General features: G+C 37.7%; 1 protein-coding gene across 1 annotated transcript in view; it reads left to right on the top strand.

The window, feature by feature from the left end:
• LOC150089859 (homeobox protein HMX3-like) overlaps nt 1–21,462 on the top strand; it is a 41,688-nt gene extending 20,226 nt beyond the window's left edge. The window contains exons 2-3 of the mRNA XM_090368866.1: nt 17,664–17,830; nt 20,985–21,462. Of these exons, the coding sequence (XP_090224992.1) occupies nt 17,664–17,830; nt 20,985–21,296 (479 nt within the window). The 3' untranslated portion in view covers nt 21,297–21,462. The remainder of the gene's footprint in view (nt 1–17,663; nt 17,831–20,984) is intronic.
• Nucleotides 21,463–27,766: the final 6,304 nt, after the last annotated feature.

Here is a 27,766-nt window from a genome sequence, read left to right as displayed (position 1 = left end):
ATATTACGATACAACCAACGGTTATAGGTGATGTGGCCGGCTATCTTCTACTGATTCTGAAGATTTAAAGGTACGAAGGATGGTTAATGACCAGAATCAAGTTATGTTTTGAACTGCTTGAAGAATTATTAGAATATGATATTCAGGTATAGAGGCCACGTTTAAAAAGATTCATAGAGCTTCTAGACAGAGTTCAAAGAATGGCAATCAGCTTGGTGAGGGGTGCTAACCGATATCTACATGAACTGCTTACAAGTAAGAAGGGGAAGTCTGCAGGCGTGGTGGTGGTGCTGGATATCTTAGGGGTGGGGACCTGATTGAGGTATACAGGTATAAGACCCTGAATCCGTAATATGAACGAGGAAGGTATATTTTCACTAGTAGGAGAGACGAGAATAAGGAAGCATAAATATGAAATGTTAAAGAGCAACAAAAAACTAAATCTCATGAAGTTTACCTTGAGCAGGGGTGATCCAAATTATGTACTGGAATAAATTGTCCGTTGAAGAAGCCGAGGGGAAGTACGAATGAAATTGATTTTTTTTTTTTTTTTTTTGGCACATAAAGCTTGCATTATTTGCATCATTTGGTCATATTAATACTTCCGACAAAGAAATTGTAAGTTGTTAATCTCTCTGTCTCTTTCTCTAATTTTCATATAGAGAATTACCTTCGTTTTTTCTTGAGAATTCACATCAGACACGATAAACACACAAACTTGAATTTATTGCTCTGCGTGTATAGCTTGTCTGTGAATAATAGTAAAGATAGTGAGGTTAGGGTTAATTCTATGCCTTATCTTCAATGGGCATCACTGTCTATAGACTCTGGTAGCAATGCAGGAGTCAACTGGCGAAAAGAAAACAGATTACCATTCCTGCCCCAGGGTACAGTCTAGAATCAGGAATTTATAAATCCCAGAGAAAACTATATTCGAAGATTCACAGAAAGTTATATATTATTAAAGTTTGATTCCAAATAGCATCATTCGTGCCACGCCGCCCCTCCACCCCCCCCCCCCCCTATAAACTCTTCCTGCTAAAAATGAACATTCCCACTCAAGTCTTTCTAATTCAAGCATTAAGTGTAAATGTCAATAAATTTTATAGCATCCATACTAGTAAAGAATTGTCATCAAGTCCTAACAACTCTATTGTCATTCACATCGCTGCTCTTTGTAAGGCACTTTAATAATATTCTCTTTGACTCTTCCTCAGCAAAATATTACCACTACTACGACTGTATTCTTAACACACATCTGTGCATGAACACTGGCGATGGAGAAGAACAGATATTTGTACCCGAAGGCAACTTAATGAACAAATTTATTGGATAGCAAACAGCCTTCCTTTCGTTACAAAGAGCATATCGCAGTGCGATGCGTCAGTCGACTCTCCCGAAACTACCGAGTGTAAAGAAAACAAGCACATAAGAAAACAACGAGGTAAAAGGAAAGATAAACATTTTAGAGAACTTCTTGAAAGGAGCTTAGCAACATTTTTCACAACGCACTAGTTTTATGCCCAACGGAGATGGTTGTCAAAATAAAAGCAATAAATTCACCCTTAAAATAAACTTTTAATCGTCGCTCTCCAAATGGGTACATGACTCACTTAACCACAGTGTGAAAAATGTCCCCCACTGTCACCGTTTCTGTGCCCTGCTGGGTCGAAATGGTACACAAATCTCACAAAATAACGCATTTAAGTCACCGAATTCGTCAGCGCCATTCATTGTCTTCAAATGATGCTTAAGAGTTCCTGAAAACTCTTTGGCAACTCATGCGTAAACAGGGATGACAGAGAGAAATTGCATAAACACGACCGAAAGTTTAAATTGTAGCAATTAGCGATTTCATCAAGTGCTTAGCACCATCTTTAAGAAGTAGCCTTTTACTAAAGTTATAAATACACAGCAGCCGTATTCACTTACACTGATTGTTTTGAAAACTGCTTCTGTCCCCAAATCTATCCAAGGGCTTCTTCCTAAGGGCGGTTTTGGGAGTGGGCAATCTCCTGACCGTTCGCTGCATATTAACTTTCAACTATCGCTGTTTTTAAGTATACGTAACTGCTACCGTGAGTCAAAATTACCCGATGATTTTATTTAAAAAACAAGGCGCAAAAACTTTGTTCTTCTTTTCAATATTTTTATTAGTTTCACGCAAGACTAGTAATGTTAAAAAAAGAAAATAGAATGAGGTCATATAATAAAAACTGCGCTGAGATTGAGGAACAGATTTAGATTCTTCCATTGTAGGAGTTAAGACTAGAAATCTTCTCTTGCTTTGGAAATTCACACAGTTTGATAACAGCGTGTTCACTTAGTCTATGCACTGAAATGATCAATCACCTGAAAATTATCAAACTTTTTTTTAATGGAAGGAGAAAAAACTGTAGGGGTCAAAACTGACCCCTTTCAAGATATACCTGTTGGAAAATATGCTTGCATTTAGTGACCGCTGTGGTCATTACATATGGTAATTATTCATGGCTATCAATTCCAGCAATTTTGTAGACAATTGGCCCTAGATCACGTCGAAGAATTGCAATCATGGTCCGTCTTCGGACACGATTCAAAATGAATGACTTTGCAAGCTTTTTTTTTATGAAATCGAACCGTCTCATTTTTTTATTAGGGTTTGCACTTCTTCAAATAATGGCTGTTAACTACAGTTATATCCATCATTCGATAGAAATTTTCCACTGGCCATCTTCGACTTTGCCTTCTAGTTGCATAGCAAGCACATTTATTGTCTATTGTGTCAACACCACCTTTGGTTTGGTTGTATTATAAAAGTCAATTATTTCAGGGTTTTTATTTGGTAGAACACATTTGCATGGTGCATAGATGAAATCAAAATGATGCTTCTATTTTTTTTTTTTTTTTGGCACAGATGACACAAGCGTTTTATCATGCGTAAAACCAAACTGTGAGTCTTCCTTTTTAGTTTTTTTAGGTATAAATTAATTGGGAATTTCTCTTTTGTATTTTTTGTTCAGCTCGTCAACGAACTCCGCGAGAACCAGTTGTTACCAGTTGTGTTACGATTGGTATTAGAGATAAAACCGCATTGAAAGTTTTTGTGGATTGGATTGTGTTGTCTTCTCAGTAGAAACGAAAGCATAAATAATTTGTTGTCGCATCACAGAGACATAAAATTTTTATTCCATACCTTTGAGGCGCTTACTTTTCATACAATATATACTGTAATTTCTAACCGCTATCTTGATATGTATGGCAAAGTATTGTCGTTTCTTCCAACGTAACTTGATTTAAACCCATGCAGTTTAATCTCTGGAGTTATTTCAAAGACAGGGTATTTCTGAAGAATCCCCAAACCATTCCTGCAATTGAAGATGAAATTGTTTTTGTGTGTGTGTCAGAAGAAACGCTGCAGCATGTTCTTTGCAACTTCAAACTCCGACTGTGACGCATTCTTAATAAACGTGGAGGACGCACTGTACATGTTGTAGCATGGATTTCCCAGAGTTGGGAAATCCATGCCACAACATCTTCAGGTGTTAATTTCTATTTTTAAACAATTTTTTCTTCAGTTTCGCCCGACTAATTTAAAACTTTTCGCCTTGATGGGATTCGAAAAAGTAGTAAAGTGAGGTCAATCGTCATAAGACACACTTTTTTTCTTTTTTCCTGGAAAATGTGGCTTAAATTCCCTACATGTTATGGTCTGAATGTATATTAAGTGCACGCAGTGATATTTTTATTTAGACCAGGCTACACTGTAATCAGTGTATGCTGTTGCCTAGCGTATTAGAACTTGTTCTTGATTGCAAAGAAAAAGCTCAATAAAACCTTACTTCCTACTAGAAACCTCAAGTTTTTCAAGAAATATGGAATTTAGCAGTGCCTTTGATGGGACTGAATACGATGAACACTTTGAAGAAAGTTCAGACCATAACATCGATAATGACGAGTGTGACTAAACTGAGCTTTTGAGAAATTCGTCCTGCACTGATATTTTGTTTAGTATTCACTTGTGAATTTTTGTTTCAGATATATGCAATAAAATATTTTTTATTCAAAATTTGCATCTAAAATATTTAAATTGTTATTACGTGAAGTATGAAGTTTCATTGCTACATTTTATATTATCAAACAAAAACAAATCGCACACGTATTTGGTTGTACTGCAGACTGAATAAACAGAAAAGCAATAGCATATGAAAAAGTGAAAATTTAATTTTTTATATGCTACGGGAATAAAAATTTCGCCTTGAAATAAAGGAGCCATCAAAAAATTCTGCTCGTGAATCTTAAATGCAATATAGAAAGTTTGTCTACCTGTTATTTCATGCAGTCTTATCTTGCAGGAACCAGTGTAATGCTCTTCTCCCATTCAGAGAAGGTGGAAAGCTATGTTCAGATCGAAAACCTTAACCTCCCCAACTCAAGATATTTTTCATATGTGGAGATCACTATAAAAATTGTATTACAGATGATAATGTTAATGCTCTTTTGTTCAAAATTATACGTAGCATCGAAAACTTACCACACCCTAAAGGTATTTATTGAGCTTTGTTATAGAAATATGGAAGCATGAGGCAAGAAATTGAAAATATCTGAACAAAATAAAGTATCTTTATTTAATGCGGTAAACTCAGCATACATCAGTTCGAAACACAAGCCACGTTAGGCTAAGCGATGTAAGCGATTACAGTTCTTCGTATTGAGTCAAAAAGCGTCTGACATCCTTTCGAAGAATCTCTCCTGCCTGAGTTAACTGTTCCCTTAAAACCACTATGATTTTGACTAGTTGTAGCATGATCAACGCTCCTTCGAGTATTCGTCCCATCATGTCCCAAACACGTTCAACAGGAGACATTTCGGCAGACCGAGCAACCCAGAGAAGCATTCCGACATTGCAGAGAAACTACCTGGCATTGATAGCGTGAAGCTACCTGGCATTGATAACCTGGTATCGATAGCATTGATAGCATGGCACCGCTGAATATTCGGCTTGTATGCCTTTGCTGAATATGAGCAAGAACAGGGATCATTCTATCATTGCTTCCCAGACAGAGCCTTGACTAACCACTAATAACAATTCGTTGCATGTAGCCATTGTAGCTGGCTACATCTTCGCACCACTGAAGTTACTGTGCACAATGGGATCGGGAAGCAATGTAATGCACAACATGAATGCAACTCCTCTAGCAGCTCCTCTACCAGTACTAATTGATGCTTCTTGATATTTGGTACCCTAAAGATGAATTAAAATCCCCTTTCATCTTTCTCATAGAGGAAAACTGTTAGCGACTTTAGATATAAGTTTCAATTTAGGTGTAAACCTTGTTCGAGGTGTTTATATCTCTATTGAAGATTACTCCCATGAATTACTTCCATTTCGAATTTGCTGTTGGCAACATCATCAATTGATCTGACTGCATAGAATTTAATAATTGTCCCAGACCACTGCAGTCATCCTTACGAAAGCACAAGCTTTTCCCTTTATCCTTGATGGTAGTTACATCTTTACAAGTAAATCCCATATGTACACTGTGATCATTGCCATCTAGTGGGTCCTTTACCTGCAGGTTCTTAATACATGAAGAATCACTGCCGATAATCAGATATTTGCTCTTTCTTGTTGCCTGTTTAACCTGTTGCTGTAGAAAACAGTCATCGAAGAAATCCACCTTGCTAATAATATGCAAAGCAGTAATTTTACTCTTACCAAGCAAGCATGCCGTCGGTTCTGGGATCGACTTGTTCATTACAGTGCGAAAGGGTTCTAACCAACAATGCATTAATTGCTTATGTATTAAATTAAAATCTCATGAAACCCCCCCCCCCTCTCTCTCTCCTTGATAGATGGTATTGCTATAATTTCCATTCCCCCAGCCCTACAGCTTTTTTTTTTTAACTAGCAAAGCAGTGATTTATGTATATAGTATCGGTGTAAATACACCCATAAATTTGAACTACGTAAGTAGCGCAGAAGGCATTGTTTTAATTGTATCTCATATTGTGGTTGCCTTGTTGTATTACCAGGGTACCTGCCCGCCCAATGATGATGAAGTCCAATAGCTTCGAAACGATCGTCTGGGTGGTGGTATCCTCTGAAAATAAATAACAGTAGTCTTCTCTACTAGAGAAGCGTTATTTATTTGAAGTAGTGCAATACCGCTATCTCGTTGTGAAGGCAACCACAATATGAGATACAATTAAAACGATGCCTTCTACGCTGCTTACGTAGTTCAAATTTATGGGTTAACTATGGTTTTTTTGGTTGCACAAAATGTATGGAAGCAACGTGAGTGCAAATGTAATCCGATTAATACGAAAATGCAAATCCGTGAGAAAAAAACAAAGAAAAAAAAAACCAAAAAAAACGTCAAGATGAAACTTTTAAAGCTTTCTCCTTGGGAAAAATCCAGATTTTTGCATCTGTGTTATCTGTAAACAGACCAATTTTCCTATCATGATGACAGAACTTTGACTCCTCCAAATGTGAAGATTGGATCCGCCCCTTGGCATTTTAATTTTATTTATTTATTTTGTCACAGGTGTATTTTAAATTACTGTTTCAGTTGTTTGTCGTAGAGTTTTAGTTGCGTCAGCAACTTAGGCCATAGTGCGCCGTGTTACAATACACTATCTGTAAATTGCGTGTATTCTTGTAGTTGATTCACTGTTTACTGGACGAAGAACAAGAGTTTCCGGGAGAAAAAACTATTCTACCGTTGCCTGAGACCGACTAACTGAGCCACGTTGTAAAAAAAAAACAAAAACAAAAAAAACAACGTAAAAATTCCTGGCGTAATTGATGGGGTTCGAACTCAGTTCTTTTCCACCCAGCGTGAGATGATTATACCAACCGTGCTTCCCAGGATGGCTTATAATTTCGTTCCTCATTAATTTCGTCACGTTATAAACAGGGCAGTAAGTGCTGCCATCTAGCATCGCAATATGGAAGCTTTTTAATTCTTATCGAATATCAACTGTTGAGCTATACACGGTCTGTACCTAGTGTTTCCAACTATTTCGGAGATAATTCTGGGATAGCTGCCCATGAGAGGGCTCTATTATACTGGACGGTCTCCACCAATCCTGAGGTACATATATGCCCTCAAGCCATTTCTCCCTAGAGAGAGAGAGAGAGAGAGAGAGAGAGAACCGACCTTGATACCTTTCTATCCTGGATTGAGATACATTAAATAATCTGCAAAAATAAAGTTTATACAGCAATATTTTATTGTAAAAACATTTGACATTGCAGAATATATTTGCTTGTATTATATAAATCCTTCAAAATATGTAAAAGTATGTTCAAGCAGAAAAGATAACGTTTTTTCCAATAATATATATACATATATATTGTTTTTCACTCTTTGTTGCTTTTACCAATTCCTTCTCAATTGAGTCCATATTAAGAAAATTTGCGAAATCGGCAAAGGATTTAGTTATATTCAACCTGACTTGCAATTCTGCTCCCACCAAGTAGTCAGCTATTCTGTTCTGGTCTGGTCTATGCTCGATAGATCGGAACAGAAGCTCTGACTATGTTCAAGTGACTAAAAACTCTTTCTGGATAGACTTTTCTCGCTGGAATAGACATCATGAAAGAAAACAATTTTCGTTAGCTGACCCGAAGTTTGATTCTTTCTGAAATACTCAGCCCATATTTTATCATCGGTTTTCTCTTTGTTTGAAGTAGGGAACCACAGTTAAAGCTGCGAATATTCATCATATAAAGCGAAAACATCAATTCCAATTTGTTATATTTTCTGAATATAGCATAACTGTTCCCATATCCATTAAGATTAATTACTATATTTAATAACCACTTACATGCAACGTGAAATTAATAACATAGTTTATTAAGATAATCGCTCAAACCACTGCACATTTAAGGTGACATTTCAGGCATCTTACCGATACCCATCATCAGAGCGTGCTGCTGACAGACCCTGTTTTTCGATGCTGCCAGAAACCTCTATGTACATCACCTTCTTTGATTACTTCCTATTTAGAATTTGATGTTGGTAATATTATCAATTGGTCTCACTGCACACAATTTAAAAACTGTCCAGCACTGTCCATCTATGTAAACTGGATAGATGCACTGCCTTAGATTTAATATACTTCTTAACTAAGAGAATAACCCCTCAACCTCTCCTGTCTGTATGTCCTTTCTGTATACACTGTAGTCCCCATATTCAAATTCAGCATCACTTATGTCTGAATGACTCCATATTTCCCCTATTCCTACAATGTCTGCATTTGATGACTTAATCAGCACTTCAAATTCATCAAATTTATTTACAATGCTTATAGTATTAGTGTACGTGGACGTATGCATGCACGTGTTCTTACTCTTAGTAATCCTAACACTGCCCATGTCTTCATTTGTTCCATGATTACCCAGAGCAGGGCCAGAAATCCCAGACATATTGCTTTCCAGGCTGCTGCATGTACGAATAGTAGCAATACAAGAATCACTTTTACCTCCGCCTGCGGCTCTAGTTAAACTATTAGTCTGTGTATCCCCAGATAGCAGTTTCCGACCCATCTATCACGGTCTCGATAGCATCAGCAAATATCCTTGCATCCCTTCTATTCAAATTTACCCCATTCCCGTAAAAACAGTCTCTTCTGTTAATAAGCACGGCCACGCTACGGAAAAATCTTCACCAAGAGCTTTGCACAATCTCTCCAGAGCTGAATTGATTGGTTCTCATCATGTACTCCCTCCTATCGTGTCTGGGCAGAATTGCAAACACTTTCAAATTCAATCCTAACTCGCGACTTTTTGGCAATGTTGCCCTGTACTTGTTAAGTAAATCCTCAGATCTCCTAATCTTAATATCATTAGTGCAAACGTGTGCAATATATCACCTTTTGTGCCCTTAAAAGATGATATCTGCTCTGTAGAGATACCCTGGTCCTATTCCAAGTGAGAATCTTGAAACACTTTGGAACCCAGTTGCGAATGCTGATATGAAAGATGTATCACCTTTTGTGCCCTTAAAAGATGATATCTGCTCTGTAGAGATACCCTGGTCCTATTCCAAGTGAGAATCTTGAAACACTTTGGAACCCAGTTGCGAATGCTGATATGAAAGATGTATCGTAGTCACAAGGCTAGCTTACACAGCCCATTAGTTTTCATGTGAAGGATTGTGCTGTATGATGGAACAGAATGAATAAATTCGTTTGATTTCGGGTTTTTTATTTATTTTTTATTTTGGTGGGAGTGGACAAGGATGTGGACTCTTATTCAGATTCTATTCCCGAATCTAGGTGGGAGTCCACTTCCACTTCCGCAACCACATAATTCACGTGTTCGGTTTTCTCTTGATATTCCCTGGCAGTTCATGGTGCTGTCAGCTTTATTGTGATTGCCAAGAGGTGCTGATTCATGATACTACAGAGCTCCAGCTCCCTGTGTTGGCAGTTCTGTCTTACCTTGTCATTTGTGGGCATGCTTTTCTCAGCGAAGTACCTGGTTCCTACAGACTCTGGGATTCAGATTCTGAAATGGCTCCTTGATGCTGTGAGGATTTCCTTACTCAACGTTATTTGATTTGTAATTTGTTATGGTTTGTTGTATCCATCTTAATCGTTGATGATGCTGTGGACTTTGAAACGGGATGACCATTATTTATAACCTGGACTTGGAAACTTTACAGTGTAATTATCTAAATTATCTGTAGATTGAACAGCTGTGATGCCAAATTTTGGCAGGAATCGCTTAACACAATAAATAAAAATAAAACATAAAACTTCTCAACCTCACACACTTCGTTTAGTTCCGGAATCCCTGCAATTTAACTGCGGTATCTGCACTTTATATGGAAGGATGAAACACTCATTTATGAGGGGGAGAAAAAGTGCGACAATAAAACTTAGCCGACTTGCTGTCTCGGGAATAAAGTATTTAAATAAAATTTAAACAAATTTCATTAAATTCAATTATTAAAAAAATAAACTATCGAAAATATTAAATGCATTCCAGTAAATCCAAATAAATTATTCACATATTCAAACAAGAATAAAATTCATTATAATAGATAAAATGTGCCGATTTCTGTAATACTTAATGAAGTAAGCTGAGTACGCAAACACTAACACTCTTGCTCTAATAATGGCGAGGTTTAGAATTCAACTTTGGAGTACATCATCAAATCTTGAAAAAGAGCGCGTGCTGTGTCTTGTAAAGCTAGTAGACACTTAGGTATCCTAGTTTAGACATTCTAATATTGGCCTCCCGAGTACCCAAATGGATTTCCTGCTGTTTTTGCCACTTTGAGAATGAAGAATTTTATACTTCCCATCAGAAAATAATAATTATTATTATTTTAACAGTCTCCGGCGTTATCCATATCTGTAAGTGCGTGAATACACACTTCTACTGGGTTTTTAGAAGTTGTTGTGTGTTCAGAGGCCGGTTTACAACTAGGCAACTGTGGGCTAAAAAACCCCGAATAACTCACTGGAAGAAACTCTATCCCTCCTGAGATCTGCTAACTACAGCCTCAGTTGACGAGAACATTAGAAATTCTTCCAGTAATTGATGGGATCGAACCATGAACTGCCCACACCTAGTTGATAATTTTGTATCAATACTCAGGTCACTGCCTGATATTGGCAAGACATAAAATTGATTTCGTCTATAAACGAGGCACACCTACGTCACTTTGCTTCAAGTTCATGTCACTAATGCAACACTGGTAGCTTGACGTCAGACAAACAATAAAATAATTCCAGCCATTTAACAATTAATTTATTGTTGGTTAACATTCCTCATTAGGCCAATCGTTCACAATGAAGCCAGTGTCATTCGCCTTTAGAAGCCTCCCTGAATTGGGAAGAATTTTCTACGAAGAGAGAACATTGCTTGAACCAGGTAAGTTTTCTCAAATGTAACCAATCAGATTTTATTAAAAGTCTTTTTTTAATGGGCTGACTTTTACTTGCTTGAACTAATTTATATCTTAATATGGGTCTAGTAGTATTATTAACACTGTCTCCTCCACGTTTAAAGATTTTTCTTTCCAGAATGCAATGCCCTACGTCTATTTTGAAACATTTTACATTACACCTTTCGCCATAGCTTTTACAACTGGCGTTTAACCAATCTGTCAAAGGTGGAATTACCTTTTCACATTCTGGTGTCACTGAGTTTTCTAACTGTCATTACATTTCTGTATTTGCAGGCCTTACCATCTTACAATGCCTCGAGCCAAGCAACTTCAAAAACAGAAAGGAAAATTCAAAGCTAGGCAGAGACCCCGTCGTATCCATCGTAGACGCCGATGGAGGCCAGGCACTGTTGCACGCCGAGAAATACGTCGATACATGATGTCTGGGGATCCCCTCATCCCGAAAGCGACTTTCCAACGATTGGCGCGTACCATTTACACCAGAAAATATGGCGAAGCACCTCGTTTCCAACGTGCTGCAATGATAGCCCTACAGGAAATAGTAGAAAGCTCCTCTGTAGAGCTATTGGAAATTGCCAACAGGATGGCGTTGAATGCAAACCGTCGCACGACAAAGGCTGAAGATTTCCGGTTGGCACAACAAATAAGAGGGTTGTTCCGGTGAAAACACCTCCCAAGTGTCTTGTGGTGATGTCCCAAAAATTAATTCAACAAAGAGAAAAGCATAGAAAATATTGTTATTAATCTAAACCGTGAAAAATTATTCTTATTATTAGTTTTATTGTAGTTGCCCATTTCTCTGGTAATAAATTATTTGTCCACATTTATGCAGATATTTATTCGATTCAAATAAATCTTTCAGTCGAAGTGAGCGTACAAAAAATATGTAGGGCCCGCACTCTGACACAAAGCTAACAGAAACTATAGATGGAAAAGAGACAATTCGTGGAAATAATAGGGGATTGGGAGGGGACTTTTTTTCCCATCTTTATTCCGTAGAACAGCGTTTCTTAAGGTGAGGTCCTCGAACCCATACGGCATCGCAGAGCCCTTGACGGAGGTCCACAAGTAATGTTCTTTATTTAGAAAAAAATTAATACTTTTTAAATTAAATTTATGAAAATTTAAATTAAAATATCTAAATTCCAGTATACTGAAAAAATATTGAAACATTAAAACAGTTCTGTTTTAGGTAACGTAACAATGTTATAAGAATACTGTTCTTCAAAGAAACATCATTCTTCTGAAAATAAGAAATAAATATATATATATACACTCAGTGATCACTGAATTATGACGACCCCTTTAGGAATGCACTATGCTGATTAATTCGCAGTATGAAAGACCGAACAGCTTCGTACGCTAGAGCAGCGGTAATTTGTATCTGGTCGTGCAAGTCAAAGTGATGACGTAGCAGTTATGGGACATAGTAAAGGTATCGTTGAGTTTCAAAAGGGCATAATTGTGGAAACTCGTGCGTTGGGTGTTTCCATATCAGAAACAGCGTGTCTTGTTGGTTGGTTTCTCATATCGTACTGTGGTTAAGGTGCACAAAGAATTGTGTCGAACGGTTCAAACCCCCCCCCCCCCCAGACAGAGCTGTAAACGATTAAGCAAGGTAGAAGTTCGTGCTGAGCGAAGGGTGCAGCGCGTTGTACGACTCAGTGACAAAACCTTATGCGACAGTTGACATCGCAATACAATATGGGGGATGCAAAAAACAAAATCGAATACGACGATATGCCGCCCACTCAGACGTTATGGGGGGGTTTCCACAACGGATGACCCAATAGACAGCTTCTCTTCATCGCTGATCATCGTCGACGGCGAATGGTGATATCAGCAACACACTGGTTGGACACATTTTAGAAGAAGTTAATTAAGTTGTAGAAGAAGTTAGTGACGGAGTCACTGTTTTTGGATTAGGGAATAATTCTTTATCGGTAATTTGGTAATAATAATTATTATTATCAATTGTTATCATATATTTCAAATAATAAATAAATAAATAAATAATAATGTCGAATGTTATTAAATCGCCCATAAAGAATTCTTCTGTAATCCAAAGGTAAAGCAAGCAACTGTAACCCCATCACTAACTTTCTTAACCTAATTAATTATTTATCATAATTTGATTATTAATAGAATTTTGTAAAACTTTCTAGAAATTTGCACCTCCCACTAACTTTCTAATCCTACAGGCCTGAAGACTGGAAACTGTGAGTTCCCGAAACGTCGCCAACATTGTTCAAGTGTTTGAGAGTGAGATGTTTAAGTCGTCCAAATTGTAGCATTTCAGTAATAAATTACTTAAATCTACCATATGGCATAATAGTAGTTTAAATCAATAATCTCGCAATGATGTCGAAAATGAATATTTCTATAAATCATAAGACACTTGCTGTTTATTGATGTTTTCAATAAATACGGTAAAAATAACAAATAAACAATTATAATATACTGTAATATATATGTACGAAAATCTCCCGAAACAAACTTAAAAATGCGTGTAAAATATCCATTTATATTTTTCGATAAACTGTTTTCGATTTAAATGTGAAATGATTTACTAGAGAACATAAAGACCAATGTGTCACTTCAGAAAACTAACCTGGAACTTGGAACAGCTTTAGAAGTAATGACATCTCAGCAAGACCACGTGAATTTGCAACCAGTTAATTTTTAAACGTTTGTAAACAGCAAACAAAATGTTTCGGTTGGTTGCGAAATAGAAAAAATACTGATAAATGTATAAAAACACGCAGAACTTTTTCTGATGATGATCCTTTTGATGAAGTGACGCTAAATTGTCAGAAATTCATTGTGGAAACGTTTCTGCCTTAATTGATAAACTAGTTACCAAATTCGATGGACATGGGAACAGAAGCGAACTTTGACACCTGTCGCCAAAATCAGAAATTCACCTTGTTTTCATAAAAATAATGAAATATAATAATTATACATTAAGATTAATTATTTTGGATCAATTTAAATATTAATTAAATTATATAACAAATTATCATTGAGATGGTAATTTTATATGACTTTTATCTTATATAAAATCAGTAATATAATATCATAATACAATAATTTATTTAGATAATAGCTGTCGTATTTTTAAAATAAATTATGAATTCAAATGTGCTAATTCTTTATCTCCACTCGGCGCTTATGACGAATTGGCGTCTGTGGTTTAGACTCTAAAATAACCAAAATTACAAGGGTACCAAAGTGATTTTGCGCGTCAGCCCTCTTTGATACAAGAAGATACTTTAGATACTGTAAACAAATTAAATACATTTGAACTTCGATCAAGTCAACAAAAGCAGATGCCACTCAGAGACACAAGATGAAGTTTTCATTTCGATAAATATTGTGTGTTTAGGAGAGATAAGGAAAATAGGGAGAGAGCGAGCAAAACTACCTGGAGGTGGCAAACAATATTCCTTGAGTCAGTTGAAGGTAACACGGATACTGAGTCAGCATGGTGTGAGATGACTTGGAGAAAAGGATGGTTGATAGTTGAGGTATTTCACAGGCCAAATGAATATAACGAGTATAACAAAAATCTCTTTGGGCAATTCAAAGGGCTAGCGAGTAAAATTGACTCATTATGGGTCACTTCAACGTGCCAATGTATAGTAATACAGTATATATAGACCAGAAATATATAGTAACATATATTGTAACAATTTTTTTTTGAAAAAAACTGAACGATTTATACTTATTTCGAAATGTCCGAATGGGTACAAAAGGCTCTAATGTTTTAGATCTGGTTCTTACTAATGGGCTTAACTGTATTTGATAATGGAAGAAACAATAGTAGGACAAGACACTCAATATCATAACTTTGAGTTGCTGCTGCCCTTCTTAAGACAATTTGGCACTTACAGTTTGCTTTTACCACACGCTTCACTTCTTTCTGCAACCTTTTGAATACAGAATTACTTATTCCATCGTTGACCGACGCATTGCTGCCACTGTCAGCATTTATGTTCTTCAGGGAAAATTCGATACTCTCAACAATTTTATTTTGATACGATCAAAAATATCGAGTGATGTTTCTTTAGGATCTTCGTAAAAATCTATTATCTTCCGGCATACGCCGTTTTCTGTACTAAAATACTGAACTGTAAATGGATAAATTTTTATATTCCTCATATTAGAGGCATTGAAGGAGACGGAAAATAGCCAGACTCCTTCATATCATCTGCAGTGTGTTGATGAGTAAATGGACTTTGTGTGATAGTCGTAACTTTAGTACGCCCACAAGAAACCTTCTTAACTATAGTCGTCTTCGAAAATCTTATGGAAGAGATAAGAATGACAGTTAAAACTATTGCAGCTTTACAGTGTTTGGGGTGAGGCGCCACCGGTGGTTTCCCACAACTACGCCTTTAGTACTCTTGTGAGGAATACAGTACTCTGTATGTGTGTGTGGAAGTGTGGTTTATATATCTTTGTGTCGTGTTCCGTTGTTCTTCTGGCTACTTGGCTGTGGGGCCCTGGTGGGTCCCATGTTGCTCGTACACATCACTAGGAGGTGAGCAAGGCAGTAGAGATTGTTTCTCTAGTTGGTCTTCGCCGGGGTCGCCTGAGCTTCCTGGACGGAGACTAAGTTAATAATAATAAAATATATTAAATAAATGAATAAATAAAATACATTATGAAATACTGATAGGAGCTCCGCTTTCATTACCATGTTCTCTTCAAAAAAGCCCTCGTGGGTAGTACAGCTGGTAGGATCGCCGTCTTCCCCACACCTGCTGGAAAAGACCAGAGTTCGAGTCCCGTCAATGACGCGAGGAACTTTTATGAGTCTTTTCACAACGTAGCTGGGTTAGTCGGTATCAGGAGAGGGTAGCATTGTTTTTCCTCCAGCAAACAGAAAATCGACCACGCAACTTACAGACAGTATACACGGAGCAATATAGCCTCAGTTGCTACTGCTCCTAAAACCCTACTACTACTACTACTACATCCTACACGTTCATGATCACAATTTGAATAACTTTTTTTTTTTCATCTTCTCTGAACACTCGGATAGAACCAAATTATTTTTTAACAAGCTAAAACTCACAGACAATTCACTCCATTATATATGGAATTATAATAATTCCCTAAGAAATATTACCGAATACCTAATTGCATGCAGGTTCACACTTTTAATGGTGCTGACAGTGGTAAAACTTTGTGGCGTAGATTTGACCAATTGTGCACAGATATCCCTGCTGATGCTATTCACAGAATGACCTTTATATTTGTCGGATTCATCGGTTGATGAGGCCTGTCTGGAATGTTCATATGATCCCACAGATTTTCTTTATATTCAATTACAATTCATTATACTGCGCTATTGTTATCTTGAAACACTCCCTCGCTGTCCAGTACACCATCAACATTTAGGGATGAGCCTGGTTGTCCGGACTCACCGTACAAAATAACGGAGGAGCAATTCCACTCTACGAAAACAACGCTGAACAAGAACAACACCAGCAGCCTGCACAAAGGGATAGATTCAGAATCCACTGCTTCATGAATCCTCCTCCATACCCTCATGGGTCTCTTTCAGTGCTGGATCATATTACACGCCTTTAGTACCCGACATCACTGCACACGGATTCGTCTGTTCCTCTGAAACACGCAGACTGCGTAGACCCGTTGTCTTCAGCTCTTCTGGTGGAAATAGGTTCTTTTCGACCGATATTGAAGGTTTAGTGATATGTCTGCAATGTTGCTTCTCGATTTCTGCATGCATGGTGGTGTTTCTGATATCTTGGTTCCGATTCTGGAGTATCTTCTTCTGGCCTGGCGGTGCTCTTCTCGTTGCTGGTTTTGGCAACAGCAGCCCTAGCGATTAAAAACACTAGACACTGTTTGCGTTGATACATGGGTGAACTCCATTACTGTCTATGAAGATACATCCCCTGCCTGGGCATCTATGCTCATGCGTTTCGTGTGGCCATCGATGTCGCCTGCGTTTCCTATGGCTCATCTTCAATGACTCCATCGAGGAACTGCAGCTCTTCTCACATGCCTGACGTATTACGTGACCCAGAACGTCACAGTCTATTTAATTTACGTACGGCACAAAGGCGTCGATATAAGGAATCTTGGTCCTTTAGTTATAAATTGTAGGGCAGTGTTAAGTGTTCGTAATGCGTAGTTTTTAAAAATTACAATTCAAAGACAGTTTGGAATCGATTGCTATGGTAACCTGAAAGTCAATTAAGGAAGGAGCCAGAGTAATTAAAGACACTGATTTTAAATGACAACGACCATAGTCAACTGAACCGAGGTCCTTTCCGAACATTTTGTTGATTCTATTCTTTTTGTATGGAGTTTTCAAAGATAGACATTTGTATTTAGGTCAAAACCGAGGTCCTTTCCGAAAGGGGTGTGGGGGCAACCCACGGTGGGAGAAGGAGACAACCGCCCAGGTGGTAGGAATAAAAGAGCGTAGGGAAAGAAGAGATCCTAATGGCCAGGGATAAGTTGGCATTGCGAGGTCGGTCATCGCAAATCCACAGATTAGAGAGAATTTGGTCTGATGCGGTCTTGTAGGTTAGTTCACCAGTTAAAATGTTCAAATGTAGGGCAGTATGGAATACCTTTTTATAATCATTTACAGTTTTAAAGTTGGTCAAAATTCAGCACCTTCCATTTGAGTCTTCTTCAATGAAAAAAATCAAGAAAAGAGAAATTGTGTGGTTGTAAATAATTTCAGACTAAATCAGTTTCTTTTCTTTTCAGAACTTACAACAAATGATCTGTTGCACGAAGACAGAAAAAAGCGACCCCGAACTGCATTCACGGCGGCTCAGATAAAGGCTCTGGAAACAGAATTCGAAAGGAACAAATATTTATCTGTATCTAAGCGGATGCAACTGTCGAAAATACTAAAATTAACAGAAACGCAGGTAAGGAAAGAAAGAGTGTTGTTCTGAGTTTTATCCTGTTAGGGAATTCACGCTAGATGGAGATTAAGGCATTTTTTTTAGGTTTACTGTAATTTATTACAGATGTTTAAATTTTCGAATTTCTGCTGTCTCTCTCTCTCTCTCTCTCTCTCTCTCTCTCTCTCTCTCTCTCTCTCTCTCTCTCCATCAGCATTCCGATACGAGCCCCTAAAGAGGGATCCTCCGGAAGATTTTCAAATAATCATACTCGAAATATTGATATGAGGCTATATTTTACTTAAATATGGTATAACGACTGTAGTGAACTGTTCTACTGCAACTAATTTACAAGCGACTAATTTCAAAAAATGCAATAGTACTTATGTAATAGCGAAAATGTAATTAATGCAATTTTCCAGGGCCGGCAGTTGTCACAGGTCCTAAACCTGTCTAGGCATGAATCTGAGCCTTCTTAAGGGTTCTATTTGATTTACTTACTCATTTCTGTTTCTGTTGACGTATATTAGATGCATTTGTGTTTAAAATTTATTTTAAACATGCAATGAAACTTAAACATGCAATGAAAAGTCACCAATGTTAGACATTTCAAACCATTCGAACAGCCGTGATAGAGGTTGTGACGACTAGAATGTCGTGAGCTGTTTCAATAACTTAAGCAATGATAGCAAATGTCTGTGAATAAGGGGGAGGGAGAAGTACATTACACGGATAATGAATGATTGGAGGATGAAACTAAATGGGGAGAGTTAAGGGAGCAGAGGGCTCCTGTAACTAGGTCATCTTTATGGGTTACCCTGTAACTGGCTGCATTGTACCCTTCGTGTTTATAAATTTCGTGTATCCTCCTGTTAAACTGCCTCTTTGGGATGGAAAATCGCGAATTTCACGGGAAAAAGTCCCTCACGTATTAGTATAGTGGATAACCAACGTTCTCCTACATCGGATCGAAAACACTTGAGTTCGAATCCCTTCAATGATGCAAAGAATTTTTATAGACTTTTTCAAACGTGTCTGAGTTAGTTGGTCTCATGCGAAGCTTGCATGGTTTTCTCGCGAAAACTCGAGTGTTTCTTTCAGCAAACTGCAAACCAACTGAAGAAAATACACACCTCATATCTTTATTTGCTTTTGGAGCTTAACACACTTAATCCCATAAAGAAAGTTTGCATCCCTCGCTAAAGGCTAACCAATTCTACTGAAGTGGAAGAAAGAAAGCCCAAAATTCCTTTCCTCCCGAATTCAAGCTATTCTTCAAATTCGGCAGTGATAACAATGAAACCCGGGCCTTTTCCATAATGTGTGTGAGAGAACAAAATCGTAACTACTGTGTTATAGTGGTTACCATTTGTTTTTAGTTTACTTCCGATGTACGAGTTGGAGTCGGTTTTACTCCTGAAAGGACGTTTCCCTCAACTTTTACATCGGCAATAAAGTAAAAAGAAACAGATTACAGTCTCTGGGGATCAACAGTTTCTAAGGAGTATCTTGTATCCTTGTATTGGTAATTAGGTCAGGAAATTTTACAATATCTTATGCGATTAATTTGGGAACTTTTGAGACGCATTTTGTACATCGGAGTAAGGTTTTCCGTAAAAGTCCGTTGATGTTCACATAACTTTTACATAAAATTTTACTTTTTTGATTCAAAACATCTCCGACAGTCATTTAAGCCTATTTGCATTTTTTTATTTGTTTCTTACATTTACCACATTTATTTTTTTACAATCAGATTTGTTTTCTGAAACACCTTTAGAAAGCAAGTTTTTTTACACTGAGTGGAAATAGACGTGGGACACTTACCTATTACCGTGTAGACCCACCTTTCGCCCGGATAAGGGCAGTCACACGGCTAGGCATTGAGTCCACTAGGTCACAAAAGCGTTTCACAGGTAATTCCATCCATGCTTGTTGCACCACAGTCCATAATTCCGTCGCATTCCTAGGTGCTGGATCCAAAGCTCGAATGGACCTTTCGACAACATTCCAAAGATGCTCCACAGGGTTCATGTCCAGTGAGGCCATTCTATGGCCGAAAAATCTGTGGAATGCTCTTCGAACCATATTCTAGTCACCACGGCTCTGTGGGGAGGCACATTGTCCTGCTGGAAGAGTCCTTTGCTCTGTGGGTGCACGATGACCATGAAGGGATGCAGATGGTCTGCAAAGATGGATACGTAACCTGGACCGTTCAGAGATGCGTCTAGAGTCTAGACGTACCAGAGGTCCCAACATCGTGTGCCAGATTATACTGACACGCTCCAGACTATTACCGACCGTCTCCCTGCCTGAACAATTCCTTGTTGACGTGACGGGTACATAGCTTCGTGCCGTTTCCGCCAGATACCCTCCCGTCCGCTCGAAATAACTGGAAACGGGACTCATCGGACCAGGAGACCGTCTCCAATCACCCAAGGTTCAATGCCGATGTTTTTTTGCCCAGTTGAGGGGTAGCGTCTTGTGTGGTGGTATTAGCAATGGGACTCTGGTGGGTCTGTGGCTCCCATAACCAATTGCGGCTAATGATCGCCTGACGGTCTCGGTGGAGACGTTTCTGGCATCTTCCTCGTTGAAGTCGGCGGTGATTTATGTCGCTTTCCTGTTGGCTGAAACAGTGCGAGACAGACGTGGACGGGCACGTTCATCCACCATCTTTCTCCGCCCACAGCGCTGTCCACAATGAGATGTTGTCGAAATGGCGTATTCTCCATACACTCTTCATATTGTCGAACGGGGATAGTGCAATTTTTGTATCTTCTCCGCGATAGAGTTACCCATGCGTCGGGCACCCGCTATTATTCCTCTTTCAAAGTCAGTAAACTCACGACGTTTATCCATATTGACATCGAATTACCGTCTACGTGAATGCAGTGTACCTATATACCCGCCAAGCGGTGGGTTCGTCCACTAGCGAGATGGGTGACAGCGAAGCGCTGCCCAGGAACATGTATCCCATGAATTCTGTCCTTTCAGTGTACATATGCATTGAGAAATCATCGGAGCTAAATAATGTAGGTAATGTCTTATTTGTAGATCTTAGGTTAGCTGGTTGAATACCTTCAGCAAAATTCTCGGTTTCATGAGCATTGTGTTACTGTGATATTATTATTATGTTCATTAGAATTGAGTTTACATTTTCTTACGTTAATATTTTCAGATCAAAATATGGTTTCAAAATCGTCGTACCAAGTGGAAAAGGAAGTACACCACCGACTTGGAACTTCTGGCCCAGCAGTACTATCAGTCCCTCGGTCTGTATGCAGCCAGGCCAATGTTCATAGGTGACAGACTTTGGTTGTTCAGCTACCCGACAGAAAACGTCCCTTCTAATGTCCATTATAACCATCCCGTGATGCTTCCTTGCATGTCTCCGAACTATCCAATGGTTTTCTCGCAACCCAACAGTCCATCTGTGCCAAATGTAACATCCACATCATCAGAAAGTTCCTCTTCAAGTTCTTCGGTTTGACCTGTTGCTTTTTAAGTAAGGAATGTTGTGATCCGGTTGTGTACACTTTAAAAATACTTTTAATTTTACCCTAATAATATACCAAGTTACGTAAAACGTGCCAAAGAGTGAAAGAAAGCCGAGTCTGTAGAGATACAGAAATCTGAATAAAATTTACGAAGTTATAGTTAGTCTGTGTCGTCCCTATACAGCAAACTAACCACACAAGGGCAGTGATAATAGTAATATATTAATAAATAAAACTTTAAAAACTTGTATTTTCAAGGTTTGGTGAAACTAAACGGAACAACAGGTGCTCATCCGTTTCGAGATCTTTCTTTTGTCATTATGTTTCGTTTGATTCTAATATTTTTGTTTTCCTATTCAAATTCTCTAATAATATTGCCAACCAGTACATTCTAAGGAGTCTGCAGATGCTGATGGCTTTATCTGAACTGCCAAAATGTCAACCAGCCACTCGTCAGAAGGAGCGTCCTCCAGTCTACTTTTTTTAAAATTTTTTTTCTTACAAAGAGTGACGGGTCCCACCCTTCTCAGGCAGTTCACACTGTCAGCTATCTGATAGTGTCTAATGACATCTTTGGCTAAAGCCAATACATCATATTACAAATTCTTTGACTCTCTGTTCGACATACTTTTGAACATATTCGGAGAGATCGAGTGATCGTGACAACATTCCCCTCCGTCACTAATGACAACACTTCAACATGCTTGGAACCACCCACGTAGCAAATCCTTAGACCAAATGAAAATCTGCAGAAACTTTTTTTTATAGAAGAACATGTCATCTTGTCAGGAAAGTAAAAATAGTGGCTTCCTCACAAAATTAATCTCAGTAGAATATCTGATTGTCTTGATCAGTGAGTTTGCGTGTGGCCTGTCTTTGGAAGACAATAAAAATATAAAAAAAATTGTTTTATATTCATATCAAGTCTGTGGAATGGAAGGTGCATAAGCGTGAAGATTCATTAAGTGGAACTCGTATATGTATTGGAAATAAAGTACACCGGAAGTCCCAAAGTTTGTTTATAAAGCGATTATTTAAAACTTGGTGCTTATTTTCTCATAGAAAGATGCGAGCATTATTGCAATGGACAGAAAATATATGCAACAGATGTAAACATCATTTTAAAAATTAAACGAATAAAAATCTGCAATTCACAATGATTATTAAATCAAAGAAATCGGTTATCTTCCTTATTTTGTACCATATTCTTCCATTGGCTCAATTTGTGTCTGTTTAACAAATCTGTATAGACTGAGGTGACCAAATATCAGGAGAAACAAGCAACTTTCTTTTCTAATTGCGATAATTTAATGATGAAATTGGAGTGTGAAGTTGACGATGGAATAAAGACAGCAATTCACTCACTGAAGAAGTGGTATAGGAAGTATCACGAAACGTCTCAAGATTATCCGTATATTCCTTTAAGAAACTTAATTCTATTGAGCACGGCAGGGGAGGATCCATAAAGAGAACCTCAGATAGATGACTCATGTTCCTTTCACCTATATTCAGACCAAAATATACTTTTCGAGTGGAGAAGACTGTAGTTCAGCTAAGAGTTATTCAGCCTTAAATAAGTTTATCATTAATGAAATAAAAGCTTTAAAAACCACCGCCCTGTAGAGTTTAAAATGAATAAAAATTACCTTTTTTATTTTAAAAAACTAGATTGCTGCATAATTCAGCAGGTCCGAAGACTATAAGGGACTCAAATATGCTAGGTCTGGTGCTCACTAAGGAGTCTAAATACTGTATATCAAAAACTTGACAGTAGGGGAACAGGCAGTGAGCACAATACAGTATATGGGTTGTATTTAAAGAAAACTATGTGGTCAAAGATTTCTTTAGATACAACCCACTTTATGGCATTTAGTTATTTTTATTTATTTAAACTTTTAAAAGGCAGGATGAAATATTATATAGAAATGTGAATCGGAAATATTCCAAGATCATTTGTTCTGCTTTCGACGTTACTAAGCTTGGCAGCCACTGGTATAAAAACAAGTCTTAGATCCCGTGAATCAACTATCCTTATATCTGATTAGGTTAATGTTTTCTGTTCGATGAAAACGAGTTCTATAACATTTACATTTTCTGAAAATGTTGCACAGTTTTATGTACTTTTGTATGTGGTTAAGTGCCATGTATCTCAAGTAATTCGTGTTTTTATGTATTTTCAATAATCGTTTATTGAACTTAATCAAATTATGTGTATCTGGAATTTGTTATGAAGGAACATTTGCCAACCGTCCAATTTTCGGCCAGATAATCCAGTGTCCAGTTTATATCCTCTAAGACTGAACGTACTTTGTCCGGTTTTAATTCTTTCTGCTTCAACCCGACGCACAGTTTGCTGTGAGCCAGCTTTAAGTATGCCGGCATTTTATCATTTTATTTTTTATTTTTGCAATAAACAGGTAGTGGGGAGTGATGGGAAGTACACGTTATATACAGTTGTGAGATTCCCCAGAAGACAGGATAAGACTATCGTTTTTAAAAGAGATGGCCGCCAAAATATGTAATCAAAAATGAATTGTTCTTTATTATTTTGGTATTTACAATAAATTGTATATAAAATAATTTAATTTAATTAGTTTTAAACTCTTCTCGCCTGTGTAGTTCTGCTGGTTTATAAACAGAACATTCATTCATTTCATGTGACCCTTGAGGAGAGGTTTATTGCACAGGTGTGATAGCTACAGTTTAAAGTTAAGAAAATGAGCTTCCTGAGGTAGGACCAGTGGTGTAACATCCTATGATCAAGGTAGTGCAGCTGCTTCTAGCTCTAAGCTCAGAGGGATCCCCTCCCCAAAAAAATAAAAATAAAATTAACATAAAATTGCTTTGAGAGTCAATAACGTATCGTCGCACTAGAGCTCAAGCTCCTGTGATACGCCAATGGTTAGAACTATTCAGTCTGAGTTAGTGAACGTAGAGTCAAAATACTGAAATGATAGAGAATCAACTATGAAACGATTTATTTGCAGAAAAACACTGAAAGGACAGAATTCATGAGATACCTGATTCCTGGGCAACGCGACGCTGTCACTCCTCTCACCAGTGGACGAACCCACCGCTTGGCAGGTATATAGTTACACTGCATTCACGTAGACGGTAATTTGATGTCAGTATAGATAAACGTCGTGAGTTAATCGACTTTGAAAGAGGGATGATAGTGGGTGCCCGACCCACGGGTCACTCTGTCGCGGAGGTGGTACAGAAATTGCACTATCCCCGTTTGACAATATTAAGAGTGTATTGGCAATGCGCCATTTCCGGAATAACATCTCATCGTGAACAGCGCTGTGGGCAGAGAAAGGTGGTGGATGAACGTGCCCGTCCACGTCTGCCTCGCATTGTTTCAGCCAACCGGAGACCAACAGTAGCACAAATCGCCGCAACTTCAACGAGGCCGATGCCAGAAACGTCTCCACCAAGACCATCATTACGGGTCTCCTGGTCCCTTGAATCCCGTTTCCATTTCATTCGAGCGGGCGGGCGGGTGCGTATCTGGCGTAAACTGCCGAAGCCATGCACCCGTCATGTCAACAAGGAACTGTTCAGGCAGGTGGACGGTCGGTAATGGTCTGGAGCGTGTTCAACTGGCACATATTAGGACCTCTGGTACGTCTAGACTCATCTCTGAACGGTTCAGTTACGTGTCCATCCTTGCAGACCATCTGCATTCCTTCATGGTCATCGTGCACCCACAGGGCAATGAACTGTTCCAGCAGGACAATGCGCCTCCCCACAGAGCCATGGTGACTAGAACATGGTTGGAAGAGTATTCCGCAGATCTGACCACCATGGAATGTCTCCCCGTTTACTGAACGTGAACCCTGTGGAGCATCTTTGGAATGCTGTGGCAAGGTCCGTTCGAGTGTTGGATCCTCCACCCAGGAATGCGACGGAATTATGGACAGCGGTGCAGCAACCATGGATGGAAATACCTGTGGAACGCTTTCGTGAACTGGTGCCTCTCCTTTATCCGGGCGAAAGATGGAACTAACCGTGATTAGGTAGGTAAATATCTCATGATTTCTGTCCACTCAGTGTATATGTTTTGCATATATTTCTTAGCATATAAAATGCAAAATTTGTTCTAGTAAGTGCGCATTTTCTTTAAGAAAGTGGATGAATAGGTTTTTTCTTTCCTTCTTAGTTGAACCAAGGCATCTGACTCAGGCTGAAAGTTACGCGAGTGGCAAAGCATTTAATGATGGTCTAAGTTCATATGATATAGTTAGTTGAGGACATCTTATGAAAAAAAAGACTTACGGTAATGTGGTTTTTTGAAAAATGTTGTTTAACTAAACGAACTCTACATCCTTGTTGTTCTGCGTATATTTCTCGATTGACATTTTTAAAGAAAAAAATTAGATAAAAAAGATGTTTATCTAGATATGATGGAAACTGTTTTTTTGCAAACCTATAACACTGAAAGAGAAAGTGCAACTCCAATTGTTCTATGGAGTGATGGCACTCCTTATTTCAATATCCATGTTTTTGAAGTTTTAAATGTGTGGTATCCAAAGAAAATAACTAAATAATAAATAAATGTTCACGACCACCAGGTCAGTGGAGCTCACAATAAATCATCAACATAAACGTTAATAGATAAGATGGTCCAGTTGGCAACAAGAAGTTCTGACCTCATATACATTTGTATTTCTTCAAGTGGATGTGCAAAAAAATCATCAGCTGTGTTAAGAAAATTAGGATGTGGGTATCAGAGAGAGAGAGAGAGGATAAAATTGCCACTTAAGTGTGTTTAATATTAAACTAAAGTACTTGTTCAAGGTAAATTAAGGGAAAGAAACAGCACGAGTACAGTTTTTTTACCAATCAGCTAAAATGGAATAACTTTGCCGTGTCTTATGCTGTAATTAGATTATTTAATATGATTAAATATTCATTTGACTTCTTCAAGTGCGGGCAGATGTTACTTTTGTCATTCCCTTCATTATTTCAAGAATCACTTCACTGAATCAAAGTACGAACTACCCAATTAATAAGCACAGCAAAACTCAAGAATCATTAACTTTTGTGCTCATTTTAATTTTTTTTTTATGTTAAAAACGTTTTTATTGACGTTATTACAAAAAATTTGTAACGACAAACCGTCATGCGAAAAGCGTTACGGAAGTGACGTCATATTCAGTTTCCGCCAGAAGCTAATTATTGTAACTTGGAATCATCCTTGTATGATGGCAACAATAATTTATCTTCTACTGGACCAAATTTAATGAAATTTTGCACGGAGCTTCATCTTAGCTCTATACTTGAGGAAAAACTTTCATACCTCTGAAAATTGGAGTACTTTTTCCAGGATAGTAGAAAATATGAACATGTGATCAAGGAAATTTTCTCACTTAATAAACGGGATGATGTGGGCATATCGTTGGAAAGCTAAGGAATTTTAGAAATAGAAATATTAAGGTTTTAAGATACAAAAAACCATTCGGAAATGCGTTAATTCGAAAACGCATCTGGTTTCAAGTGACCTGGTGTTTTCAGATTGAATGTAATTTTTTTCTTTACAATTAAACTGTGAGGCTGGACTTAGTTCTGCACAATTATGAAAACATTCTTCAACTTGGACATGTCATCAGATCTTACGATAAATACTACACGTAATGAAACAACTACAGATAGTGTATTCAGTCGTGAACTCTTCAATTTAAAAATTATATATCCCACTTTAGTGATCACAGACCAATACTTTCAGTAACCGATATGTAATTATTATAAATAAAATAAAAACATCGTTATATTATTATCCATGAATTTTATTAATATCTGAAAATTAAAACGTTTTTAATGCCTACCGATGACTCTTAAATGGAAAACACGTTAAATATGCTAGCGTCAGGACACATTATGTCCCTGGTACAGAATTTTATTTATTTATTTATTGTTATTTATTTTTTTGTTATTCGGCTATCGATGGCGACTCCACACACAAGCTACGTCTTGGGTGGTGGGAGGCTTACTTGGTATCGATGGCGACTGGCTATAATGCGTAATTTAGCCATGCCACTTCTACAGTAAATTAAAAATATAAAAGGAAAAACTTTTTTAACGATTAATATATTTATTAATGATTTATATTTATTTTGTATTTATAACCGGTGTTATAAATGATTAAATATTATATTGTCGTATTCTTAGCACAAGGAAGAAGCTATCTTATTTTAAATGTGGTTCCTCCATTGCAATTTTAAATGTATAGCAAATGACCCACGCATGCACAAAGACACTCTTTGGAGCTCTTTTCCAGTGGATCCAGTTTCTAGTTCTGCGTGTTTTTCTTTTCTTTTTTTATGTTTCTTCGCAATGAATAAGATAAGTAATTTTTTTAAAAAGAATACTTCTGGTCGCTCTTGCGATAACAAACTTGAATTAAACAATTGGGCAGCCTCTCTCGGATTTAAATATCGTGGAAAGCAATGTTCTAAATAAA

Source organism: Mastigoproctus giganteus, chromosome 2 (genome assembly GCF_048544385.1).
Source record: "Mastigoproctus giganteus isolate SK-2022 chromosome 2, ASM4854438v1, whole genome shotgun sequence".
Taxonomy (NCBI): Eukaryota; Metazoa; Arthropoda; class Arachnida; order Uropygi; family Thelyphonidae; genus Mastigoproctus; species Mastigoproctus giganteus.
This window is presented reverse-complemented; position numbering and strand designations above follow the sequence as displayed.